Source organism: Bombina bombina, chromosome 1, assembly GCF_027579735.1.
Source record: "Bombina bombina isolate aBomBom1 chromosome 1, aBomBom1.pri, whole genome shotgun sequence".
Classification (NCBI taxonomy): Eukaryota; Metazoa; Chordata; class Amphibia; order Anura; family Bombinatoridae; genus Bombina; species Bombina bombina.
Genome location: NC_069499.1, coordinates 723862068 through 723875567, shown reverse-complemented (window position 1 = coordinate 723875567; position 13500 = coordinate 723862068). Strand labels below are relative to the sequence as shown.

The 13500-nt window shown below is 41.0% G+C and overlaps 1 protein-coding gene across 1 annotated transcript in view; it reads right to left on the bottom strand.

Moving 5' to 3' along the window:
• Positions 1-3520: 3520 nt before the first annotated feature.
• The window catches only part of LOC128645912 (transmembrane 9 superfamily member 2), a 662966-nt gene continuing 652986 nt past the window's right edge, over positions 3521-13500 (bottom strand). The window contains exon 20 of the mRNA XM_053699233.1: positions 3521-7347. Within this exon, the coding sequence (XP_053555208.1) occupies positions 7280-7347 (68 nt within the window). The 3' untranslated portion in view covers positions 3521-7279. The remainder of the gene's footprint in view (positions 7348-13500) is intronic.

Here is a 13500-nt window from a genome sequence, read left to right as displayed (position 1 = left end):
AAGTCGCTGCCCTACATATCTGATCAACAGAAGCCTCGTTCTTGAAGGCCCATGTGGAAGCCACAGCCCTAGTGGAATGAGCCGTGATTCTTTCGGGAGGCTGCCGTCCGGCAGTCTCGTAAGCCAATCTGATGATGCTTTTAATCCAAAAAGAGAGAGAGGTAGAAGTTGCTTTTTGACCTCTCCTTTTACCTGAATAAACAACAAACAGGGAAGATGTTTGTCTAAAATCCTTTGTAGCATCTAAATAGAATTTTAGAGCGCGAACAACATCCAAATTGTGCAACAAGCGTTCCTTCTTTGAAACTGGTTTCGGACACAGAGAAGGTACGATAATCTCCTGGTTAATGTTTTTGTTAGAAACAACTTTTGGAAGAAAACCAGGTTTAGTACGTAAAACCACCTTATCTGCATGGAACACCAGATAAGGAGGAGAACACTGCAGAGCAGATAATTCTGAAACTCTTCTAGCAGAAGAAATTGCAACTAAAAACAAAACTTTCCAAGATAATAACTTAATATCAACGGAATGTAAGGGTTCAAACGGAACCCCCTGAAGAACTGAAAGAACTAGATTGAGACTCCAAGGAGGAGTCAAAGGTTTGTAAACAGGCTTGATTCTAACCAGAGCCTGAACAAAGGCTTGAACATCTGGCACAGCTGCCAGTTTTTTGTGAAGTAACACCGACAAGGTAGAAATCTGGCCCTTCAGGGAACTTGCCGATAATCCTTTTTCCAATCCTTCTTGAAGGAAGGATAGAATCCTAGGAATCTTAACCTTGTCCCAAGGGAATCCTTTAGATTCACACCAACAGATATATTTTTTCCAAATTTTGTGGTAAATCTTTCTAGTTACAGGCTTTCTGGCCTGAACAAGAGTATCGATAACAGAATCTGAGAAACCTCGCTTCGATAAAATCAAGCGTTCAATCTCCAAGCAGTCAGCTGGAGTGAAACCAGATTCGGATGTTCGAACGGACCCTGAACAAGAAGGTCTCGTCTCAAAGGTAGCTTCCAAGGTGGAGCCGATGACATATTCACCAGATCTGCATACCAAGTCCTGCGTGGCCACGCAGGAGCTATCAAGATCACCGACGCCCTCTCCTGAGTGATCCTGGCTACCAGCCTGGGGATGAGAGGAAACGGCGGGAACACATAAGCTAGTTTGAAGGTCCAAGGTGCTACTAGTGCATCCACTAGAGCCGCCTTGGGATCCCTGGATCTGGACCCGTAGCAAGGAACTTTGAAGTTCTGACGAGAGGCCATCAGATCCATGTCTGGAATGCCCCAAAGTTGAGTGACTTGGGCAAAGATTTCCGGATGGAGTTCCCACTCCCCCGGATGCAATGTCTGACGACTCAGAAAATCCGCTTCCCAATTTTCCACTCCCGGGATGTGGATAGCAGACAGGTGGCAGGAGTGAGACTCCGCCCATAGAATAATCTTGGTCACTTCTTCCATCGCTAGGGAACTCCTTGTTCCCCCCTGATGGTTGATGTACGCAACAGTCGTCATGTTGTCTGATTGAAACCGTATGAACTTGGTCCTCGCTAGCTGAGGCCAAGCCTTGAGAGCATTGAATATCGCTCTCAGTTCCAGAATATTTATCGGTAGAAGAGATTCTTCCCGAGACCAAAGACCCTGAGCTTTCAGGGATCCCCAGACCGCGCCCCAGCCCATCAGACTGGCGTCGGTCGTGACAATGACCCACTCTGGTCTGTGGAATGTCATCCCTCGTGACAGGTTGTCCAGGGACAGCCACCAACGGAGTGAGTCTCTGGTCCTCTGATTTACTTGTATCTTTGGAGACAAGTCTGTATAGTCCCCATTCCACTGACTGAGCATGCAAAACTCTAAGCCATCTCCGTGGAGATGTTGCCTGTACAACGGCAAAGAGAATGACTGGGGTAGGCGGAGCCTAGGAGGGATCATGTGACCAGCTTTGCTGGGCTCTTTGCCATTTCCTGTTGGGGAGGAGAATATCCCACAAGTAAGGATGACGCCGTGGACCGGACACACCTATGTTGGAGAAACTAAGGCGCAAAATAACTGCCCATGAACTGAGAAAAGTCAAGCGTGCAGCTGCCAAGATGCCCCTTGCCACCAGTTTGGCCATATTTCAGAGCTGCAACATCACTGGAGTGCCCAAAAGCACAAGGTGTGCAATACTCAGAGACATGGCCAAGGTAAGAAAGGCTGAAAGACGACCACCACTGAACAAGACACACAAGCTGAAACGTCAAGACTGGGCCAAGAAATATCTCAAGACCGATTTTTCTAAGGTTTTATGGACTGATGAAATGAGAGTGAGTCTTGATGGGCCAGATGGATGGGCCCGTGGCTGGATTGGTAAAGGGCAGAAAGCTCCAGTCCGACTCAGACGCCAGCAAGGTGGAGGTGGAGTACTGGTTTGGGCTGGTATCATCAAAGATGAGCTTGTGGGGCCTTTTCAGGTTGAGGATGGAGTCAAGCTCAACTCCCAGTCCTACTGCCAGTTTCTGGAAGACACCTTCTTCAAGCAGTGGTACAGGAAGAAGTCTGCATCCTTCAAGAAAAACATGATTTTCATGCAGGACAATGCTCCATCACACGCGTCCAAGTACTCCACAGCGTGGCTGGCAAGAAAGGGTATAAAAGAAGAAAATCTAATGACATGGCCTCCTTGTTCACCTGATCTGAACCCCATTGAGAACCTGTGGTCCATCATCAAATGTGAGATTTACAAGGAGGGAAAACAGTACACCTCTCTGAACAGTGTCTGGGAGGCTGTGGTTGCTGCTGCACGCAATGTTGATGGTGAACAGATCAAAACACTGACAAAATCCATGGATGGCGGGCTTTTGAGTGTCCTTGCAAAGAAAGGTGGCTATATTGGTCACTGATTTGTTTTTGTTTTGTTTTTGAATGTCAGAAATGTATATTTGTGAATGTTGAGATGTTATATTGGTTTCACTGGTAAAAAATAAATAATTGAAATGGGTATATATTTGTTTTTTGTTAAGTTGCCTAATAATTATGCACAGTAATAGTCACCTGCACACACAGATATCCCCCTAAAATAGCTAAAACTAAAAACAAACTAAAAACTACTTCCAAAAATATTCAGCTTTGATATTAATGAGTTTTTTGGGTTCATTGAGAACATGGTTGTTGTTCAATAATAAAATTAATCCTCAAAAATACAACTTGCCTAATAATTCTGCACTCCCTGTAAACATGCTTTCAAAACATGTCCCCTCCATACTACCAAGATCCACATTTACTGGTGATGTGGTTGGATTGTTAAAAAGGCAGCGAGCCCTATACTATCTTATGGAAGGTACATCGCCACTCGTCTGTACAGCAAGGGTCATCAAACTTTTTTTTTTTATATTACATTTAACCCATGAGGAAGTTTGCGAGATCGGGAAGATTGAAATTAGCATTTCTCATGGACTGACTCTTTGAACATCCGGCCTTTAGACCGTACCTTTTTTGCATTGTTCAAAGACTGATGAAAATAAAATTCTACGGCAGTAGCTACTATACAATCAATGCAACAAATTTTATTATCGCTAGGTTAAACAGTTGTAAGGCAGTATAATTTAATCCCATACTAGCACAATTAAGGTTCTGTACTGAGGACTTTTATTTCACAAGACATTTGCATTGCTGAAATTTCATGCCACGTTTGGTCTGTAGAAAGCAACCCATTTTATTCTATAAAACTTGCAAGCCAGTACTAATGTTCTTACAGTCTGAGGAACCAGCCACACCAAGTGTAGGAAAGCAATTGATCTCCTTGACTAAATCTTCCATAGTAATCCATAAAAAGATACATTTCATATTCTATACTCGGCACAACCAGCATACACTTGCAACATACAGTGATAAAAACAAAGAAACCAGATAAAAATGTAGAATAATTTTAAATTAAAATAAAAAAGAAAGTGTATAAAAGCTTTCTGTAGACATTGCAACATAATTTGAATGGACAAAATGATTTACTATTCATAAATCAATTACTGAATTTTGGTCTCTGAAAGGCACAGTAGTGGATTGATAATTAACTGGTTGAAATAAGATGTATACTTACCAATAAATCAGTCAACACACGGCTAAATAACTGGTAGGTATATATCTGTATGTTATTTGGATAAGGTAAACTCAGAAGTCTAAATAGTCCTCCCTGTCATGTTGGGTATAGTTATATATAAAGACAAGAGAACCATAATTGGTGAGAGAAGAAAGACAACTTTACTCAGGAAAGTTTCAGGGAAAATAACATACATGACCCACACAGATAAGAAGCATCTTGTTAAGTCATCACTAAAAAAATAGATGTAGATATAAAGGGAGGTTAAACATAAAATGGTTAAAAAGACATTAAACTGAACCCATAATTTAACTTATTATAGTAAAAATGTTCACAGTGTATATTGTGCCTGCTCTTCCTAAATTAGTTTTTACTCCTCTAAATGGCTGGATTAGACATACATTACCATATATAGGTATGGTGCAGACTTGTCTGACCTTGCTATTTACATCTGGCTCTGATTTGCAACAGCAGATGCAATAAACATAATCAAGAGCAATTTATTCCTGGAGTGATCTGAATGGTTAATTTGTGCATGCGTTAGTGTCTTTCTACTACATGATCTTGAAAAACCTAGTATGAAAAAAGACAAAGAATGTCATCAGACTGACAACTACCAGCTGAGAAACAGAGTAACCTATGTAGCAGACCGTGATAATAAACCAAACCTCAATCACAAAAACAAACTGAAACCTGGCAAAATGTTGATAAAAATAACAAGATTTGATGGGAAAAACTACTGTTCAAATCACGAGAATTGGGACAATGCAGACAACAAGAAAAAAAAAAGGGGCACATGAATTTAAACATAGAAACTAATGACCTTGACCTATGGAAACAAAGCTAAGAAACACATTTTGGAATGTGGCTAACAAAAAAATAGCCCCAACATTAGATTTACTCTTCAGAGGGGGAAAAAAACTTCTATTACTTTATTACCAAAAGTTGATCAGATCTGAATCTAAATTAAAACCTTCAGGGATGCTTGTTCATAAAGTGCATCTCACTTAATATCCTCACATGGTCAGTAACAAACCATCTAAAAGGATGTTTTTGGACATTTATGTTGTTTCTCTTTCAAAACCACCTTCCATGGACAATGAAAGAATTTCAAAACACAACCCAAACACACTGACTACTGTTAGGTTGCAGAAAACTTCTCCGCAGGAGTGAACAAAATCACTGTGACTAACAACTGTGTAAAAGACAAAATCTCTTGTAAAGTGGCCTTACAATTGTATATCTGTCAGTGGTATCATATTTGACTAACAGAGCTACATTAAAGAGATATATTTTAGAGTTGTCAGTGCCATTGATCAAAAACATAAAACCCAGTTTGTCTGTATGAAAAGTCAAAAAAGAAACTTTTAATAATTAATGTATGCAATAAAAAATCCTATCAAATCTAAAACCTATAAGAGGGGCAAGCTAAGTGTAGCATTACAAGACCTGTCATAATGCAGTGTGAAAAATCTAAAGCAAAGTGAGGGAGTATGATCTGTTTACTTTCCATGGGGTGGTAGATATGGCCAATTCACTATAAGAATAAAGGGCCTGCATCAAGGTGCGACTGATGACATATATTCACCCACAGGAGTTCTAGTCTTATATTTCTTTTTTGCTTTAATTCTCTCATAAATACAATACATGCTTTTTCTACTACAATATATCCAAAATAATACAATTGAGTGTCCCTTTAAGAAGGAGAAAAAGTCAGGAGTGGTCAACTCATGTCAATTCCAAAAACCATATCATTTTGGGAAATCTGTAACAATCCAAATAAGCAGTATACTTAAGATGAAAATAAGCTAATATCAAAGTACAAGAAACACAAAAGCATATACTATTTCCTCCACTAAAATAAATCTGGTAAATAACCCACACCTAAATAAAGGAGTAGTAATTCTGCTAATATAAGAGTACACCAGAGGTTGCTGAAGAAGCTCATGAAATGTCTAATGCTGTGAATCTACAACCTTGTTACAGTATTGAGCCAGGCACAGTATATGTGGTAGACAGCATTTCTGCTGCAAAGTTGAGACAACAGCCTCTAAATTCTGAATAAAAATACCTATAAGTGGAAAAGCATTCCACCAAGCATTAACTCAACTGACATGGCAAGAGTAGTTTATTTAATTGCACAAAAATTAAACTCTTCTCCCATTAATTAGGTCTAATCTAAAGGAAGGTGCCCAAACAGTGCGTATGGAACAGAACTGGGATGTCTGGAAACCAATGGGGATAACAGGGACTAACAACACAAAGTACTGTGTGAGAAAAATTACTAGAACAATGCAAATTCAATCTTTGACTGCTTTTATAAAGAAAAAGCTGTTGGTGGTAGGCCATTAAAGGAAGCAAAAAGCATGATCCAACCACAGTCCAATAAGCCAACGGAGGTAAAACTAGACACCCTCTTCTGTGTCAGTGGGGGGTGCATCGCAAGACCTGACAGAGGGTCACTGGGTGGCCAGATACTTTATAGCATCAGTTAACTGTACTAAGAGGTCACAGCCTGTGTCTGCCTGGTGCACAACAAGTAAAAGGGCCAGGCTCACAAGGTGCACAGTAAAAGTGGAAAGCACTGAAACGTCCACCAGTGCCTCACTCACTCAATGCCATGTCAACATATTCTAGGGAAATTTTAAATGGTAAAGACAGAATATAGCAGAGTTAAATCCCATGCTAACATACCTAAAACAGGAATATGAAAACTAAAGCTAGATGAGGGTATAAGGATGGGAAGGCATGAGGAGTCCCAAAGACTTCTGAAGAGTTCTTCCTACTCCAAGCAGCATAAAGTTATATACCAAACAGTGATGACTTATAACACAAGAATATTAAATAAATACAATGTATGCAGCATCAATGATCTTACATATATGTTGTCTTTTGTTATTTCAAAATGGTAGCAATAACCAAGATTGTAATCTCAGGAGGTGAACAATTTTGGTATGGAATATATGAAGCCTTTGTAGAACATTCTGAAGTTCATATTCGTGTATTTGCAGTAATTTAATATACGTAAAAACGTGGGGAAATAGAGAACTTGGACGTATGTTGTAAACACGATTTCTCAAAGTGCTCTTCTCTGCAGAAAGTCTTTTTTTGTACCATACAAACACCAGCTGCATTTCAATGTCTTTAAACAAAAGCAATTTCGAAGAAATAAGTATGTGCTGCCGTTGAGTAAGTCAGTCTTGCTTAATCCACCTTTACAACACTATATATCTTCTTTACAAACCAGTAGCAGGAAAAAAATCCAATGGTTCCTAAAATAACAGAAAAATACATTATTCTTCCTTGTATTATAATGAAAATCTGAAAAGCATGCATGTGTAAATATTAAACAAAACACTCCCTCACAAATGCATTTTAATAGTAAATTACAAGAATTACACCTAACCAATAACACTGCAGAATTATTAAAAGGATGTACTGTAGGATATACTAAATAATAACAATTATATTTAAGCCAAACATATATTACTTCTAGCATCATGGTAGAAAATCTATCAATTTGTCTTCGTTCTCTTGGTATCTTTATTCGAAAAGCAGTAATGTTGGCTTAGGAGCCGGACCATTATTGGTTCAGCACCCTGGGTAGCGCTTGCTGACTGGTGGCTACATTTATGCAACAATATTATTCACTAATATATATGCTTAGTGCAAGCCTTTGATCCATCTATAATGTTTAACAATAACATAAAATAGCATTAAATTGTGGCACTGATAATACTTTTAAGACTATATTCCATCAGTGAAAGCCCTTCTTGTCACTTAAATATGAGAAACTCAATACATATGTATTAAAATAATATAAAAAGTAACAATGCTGAGCAGCAAAACTACGAGTGCAAATTGTAAACACTGATCTCTAATAGAAAGTAGATGTTGTAGTGAGAAATGTTAATTGGATCCAACAACCAGATGACCCTCTTACGCAGTAAAACGTCAAATATTTTGGAGTTTGAGATGATTCACAGCCAAATCAACCAATCAGAAATCCATGCATCATCAGTTATATCCAATAGACAATTGGAGAAGGGATGTGTGCGCTGTTAAATATCTGGACAATCGAACTGAGCAACCCCCCTTCTGAAGAAGCATTAGTGAAACAGGTGTCAGGGAAAACCTTGGAACTATGTCTCCATAGCGTTTTTTATTCTTTTTTTTTTAATTTTTGCTTACTGATTGGCTCTATAATAGTAATGTCATGGTAAAATAAGGGAAGGGGACTATTATCTTAACGCATTTGTAATTACTAAACTAGAATAATATAATAATTGCTATTATCTCATAGAGCTAAGCAAAAAAGTTGCAAAGATGATAATGCTTCATTAACCATATCGATTAAATTAGTATCCAGGAAACAACGTTAATCTGATGCAATAGTCTCTCGTTGCAATTTGTATTAATGACAATACATGAGATTGATCAGTTCAAGTAATTTTAGCTAAGGTAGCATGGCTATGTTGCAAAGCAATGTTAATATTAATCTTTTGGATTTCTTTTTGTGCCGTTTGTAATTAATTTTAATCAAAATAATAAAAAGTTATGTTTTAAGTAAGCTACACACTTCAGAGATAATTAATCTAATTGCGGTTTGCACTTTCTAAGTTTACTTATTAAAGGGACAGTCTATTCCAGAATGTGTATTGTTTAAAAAGACAGATAATCCCTTTATTACCCATTCCCAAGCTTTGCATAACCAACTGTCATGCCGCGCCGCTGCTCGCAATGGCTGTTGCCATAGACGTGGCGGTAGTGACCCTCGTTGCTATGGCTGTTGCTATAGATGCGGTGGTGGTTTGGAGCGTGCGGCTATGACGTCATCGCCACACGCCGTCTCTCTCTCCTGATGCCGCTTCAGTCTACACCTGGGAGGTCTCTTGGCATGAACAGGCGCCTATGTAAGTACCTCCTTTACTTCTGTTTGCTGCCCAAGTATAGGTGTTAATTAGTGTTTTCCTGGGTGTTGTGTTTCTGAACTACTGGATTGCTACACTGTTACTGAACTCTGCTTGTCTAACCACTCTGCCTGCTTAACCCCTGAACTACTGGATTGCTATACTGTTACTGAACACTGCTCGTCTGACCATTATATTGGTTTACCCCTGAACGGTTACACTACTGGATATCCTTTTGTTGCCGACTCCTCCTGTTCCTGGTCCTTCTATTGGGTTACCCTGAACTGCTATATTGCTGGATTGTCTTCCTGTTGCCACAGAGGACTACCCTGCCTGCTGTGAGTACTGCTTACCTCATTTCACAAACTCTCTCTGCTCTGGGATATTTCCTATCATTCCACTTGACGCCAGGATAAGAAGACTACTAGCAAAGTTTGGTCTGATAGTGGAATATCCCACGAGCATTACATTATACTTGGGCCATGAACCCAAATAAGGTAGCAAATGCAGTTACTCGTCAGGGTCTGATGATGGGAACACATACCGTAAAATTGCAGAGTATGGATTCTAAACTACAGGCTATAACCGCTTCGCTCTTCTCACTGGTTGCAGAAAAGAACGCTGCTCCTGTTGTTACACAGCCAGTACCCGCTGCTAGTGCCAAAGCTTCTTCCCCTTCTTCTGGAAGTATACCCTGGATACCATTACCTGACAAGTATGATGGTAATACCGACTGTAGAGGTTTCCTCAACCAGTGCAGACTGCACTTTAGCAATGGCCCCCACACCTTCCAGTCTCATCAGTCAATGGTCACTTTTATCATTTCCTTATTGAAGGACAAAGCCCTAGCCTGGGTCTCTCCCCTCTTGGAACAAAACGCTCAACTCCTGAACGATGCTGATGCCTTAACGTCTGCATTATCTTCTGTATTTGGGACCCATGGCCGTGCTGCTGCTGCAGAGTAGGCTCTCTTGGATCTCCGCCAGAGTAATAGGACTGTGGCACAATACGCTATTGAGTTTCGCACTTTGGCACTCAAGACCAGTTGGGATGGCAGTGCTCTCAAGGCGGCCTTTGGGAGAGGTTTGCATGAACGCATCAAGGATGAGCTTACCTATCGTGATGTCTACTTCTTCCCTGGATGATTTCATAACACTTTGTAATAATCTGGATTCTCGCTTTCAGGAGAGACAAGCTGAGACAGAACTCGTAGTATCCTTCCCTCTCATCGTCCTAACCGTTCAGTCTCTAGACTATCCTCTACCCCTTCAGCACCTCCAGTTACCCCTGTAGAGGAACCAATGAATCTCTTGTCCCTCAAACAAACAGAATCTGAAAGACAGAAGAAGGAGATTGAAACTGTGTTTCTATTGTGGTTCTAATTCACACCAACTCAAGGATTGCAATGTACTACCGGGAAAAGTCAACGCTTAGAGGATAAAACTGGGGTACCTCTAAGCGTGGCCACTACAATATCCCCTCCTTCTTGAATCCTGGTACCCGTTACCCTCTCCTTTCATCAAAATTCTGTCCACACACAGGCCTTTATTGATTAAGGGCCAGCTGAAAATTTTCTGGATCACCGTTTTATGATTCAGGCAGGGTTACCTCTTCTGCAGAAAAAACACGGTCTTAAAATAACTGCTCTGGATGGCACTCCCCTTTGATCAGGTTTAATCAATTTCGAATCAGCACCCCTAACCATGACTGTGGGAGTCCTTCATACCGAACATTTGCAGTTCAATGTCATTCATTCTCCAGCACAACCAGTAATCCTTGGTCTTCCTTGGCTCTGTATACAGAATTCACAGTTCGACTGGACTGAGGGACAGTTGGCTTCCTAGGGTACATCCTGCTTCCACTGCTGTCTGGCTAAAGTTACTCCTTATGCCACTTTCCCATTGCCAGCCTACAGACCCCTTTAGGCCTTCCCTCTAAATATGCAGATTTTACGGATGTGTTTGAAAAGAAAGCAACCAATGTCCTGCCACCCCACCGTCCTTATGACTGCAAGATTGATATCTTTCCGGGAGCCCCACTTCCTAAAGGGAGGACTTATCCTCTCTCCAAAGCTGAAACCAAGGCCATGGAGGATTATATTTAAGAGAACCTAGCTAAAGGTTTTATTCGCCCTTCCTCTTCTCCTGCCGGGGCTGACTTTTTCATCAGTAAGAAGGATGGTCGGCTCAGACTCTGTATCGATTACAGAGCCCTAAACAACATCACTATCAAGAATCACTATTCCATTCCGTTGATCACTAAACTTTATGATTCACTCAAATGCTCGCTACTTCACTAAGTTGGATCTACGTGGGGCATACAATCTTGTTTTTATATTTCCAGGGCATGAATGGAAGATTGCCTTCAACACAAGATCAAGGCATTACGAATACCTCGTAATGCCTTTTTGGGCTGTGTAATGCCCCTGCAGTCGTCCAGGCATTTGTCAATGATGTCTTCCGTGACCTCCTCAATCGCACTGTCGTCTATCTGGATGGCAACCTTTTTTTCTCCTCCACCCTTGAGGAGCCTTATGAACATGTGAGACGGGTACTTCTTCGCCTCAGAGACAATTCCCTGGTAGCCAAACTGGAGAAATGTAAGTTCGACCAAGTACAGATCCAGTTCCTTGGCTATGTCATCTCGAAGGAGACTTTTGCCATGGATCCTTCTAAGCTCACCGCAGTCTTGGATGGCCTCAACCCACCTCATTAAAGGAACTACAGAGATTCTTAGGGTTCTCAAATTATTTCCGCAAGTTTATAGATACGGCACCACCGCAATGCCTCTTGAACGAAGCACCCCAAGAAGAGACCCCAGAACCTTTGTGAAGATTCTGGAATCCATGGAAAGACCAAAAGGAAGAGCCACAAACTGGAAATGCTTGTCTAGAAAGGCGAACCTTAAGAACCTGTGATGATCCCTGTGAATGGGAACAAGCAGGTACGTGTCCTTCAAATCTACTGTTGTCATAAACTGACCCTCCTGGATCAAGGGAAGGATGGAATGAATAGTTTCCATCCTGAAGGATGGCACTCTGAGAAACTTGTTTAGACTCTTGAGGTCTAGAATTGGTCTGAAGGTTCTTTCCTTCTTGGGAACCACAAACAGATTGGAATAGAATCTCATACCTTGATCTTGAGGTGAAATGGGAAGATCACTCCCAGAGCTAAGAGTTCTTCTACACAATGTAAGAACGCCTCTCTTTTGTCTGGTCTGCAGTTAACCTTGAAATTAGAAACCTGCGCCTGGGAGGACAAATTTTGAACTTCAGCTTGTATCCCTGAGACACTATTACTATAGCCCAGCAATCCTGAATGTCCCAAACCCAGGCTTGAGGGAAAAAAGAAAGTCTGCCCCCTACCAGATCCATTTGTCACGGATCGGGGGCAAAACCTTCATGCTATCTTGGAGTCATTGGCCGCCTTCTTGGATTGCTTACCCTTATTCCAAGATTGGGCGGGTCTCCAATTAGATTTAGCTTGTTCCTGCTTAGTTGAGGGAGAAAAGGAAGAGAATCCCTTGAAGTTGTGAAAGGAACGAAAATGACTGTCTTCCTTTCTGCCTAATCTTTTTGTCCTGAGGGAGAAGGTGACCCTTACCTCCCGTAATATCAGAAATAATCTCTTTCAGCTCAGGACCAAACAGGGTCTTCCCTTGTAAGGGACAGCTAGAAGCTTTGACTTAGATGAAACGTCCGCAGACCAAGGTTTCAGCCATAAGGCCCTGCGAGCTAAGATAGAGAAGCTTGAAATTTTGGCCCCCAACTTGAAGGGTGGCATCCGAGATAAAGGCATTAGCTAGCTTAAGAGCCTTTATCCTGTCCTGGATCTCGTCCAAGGGAGTTTCTCGTCTGAGGGCATCAGCCAGAGCATCAAACCAGTAGGCTGCTGCACTCGTGACGGTAGTTATACAGACCGCCGGTTGCCACTGCATACCCTGGTGAACATAAATTTTCTTGAGTAGACCCTCTAATATTTTGTCCATCGGATCTAAAAAAGCACTGCTATCCTCTATAGTGATAGTAGTTATCTTAGCAAAGGTTGAAACAGCTCCTTCTACCTTAGGAACAGTTTGCCAAACCTCTAACTGAGTCAGCAATAGGAAGCATCTTCTTGAAAATAGGAGAAGGAGAGAAAGGAATACCAGGTCTCTCCCATTCTCTATTAATAATTTCAGAGGACTTCTTAGGAACTGGAAAAACAACTGTAAAGGAAGGTACCTCATAATATCTGTCTAATTTGCTAGACTTTGGGGGGACAACCATCACTGTGGAGTCACTATCATCTAGGGTAATAAAAACCTCTCTAAGTAAGAGACGAAGATGTTCCAATTTAAACCTGAAAGATACCACTTCTGAGTCGGTCAAAGGTAACACCTCCTCTGAATCTGAGATTTATCCTTCAGATGCCAGAGCAGGAACCTCTTCCTCAGATCTGTGAGAAGAGACTTCTGAGATAGCTACCACAGCATCAGAAACCTCGCTAACTGCAGAAATGGACTTTCTCTTGCGAT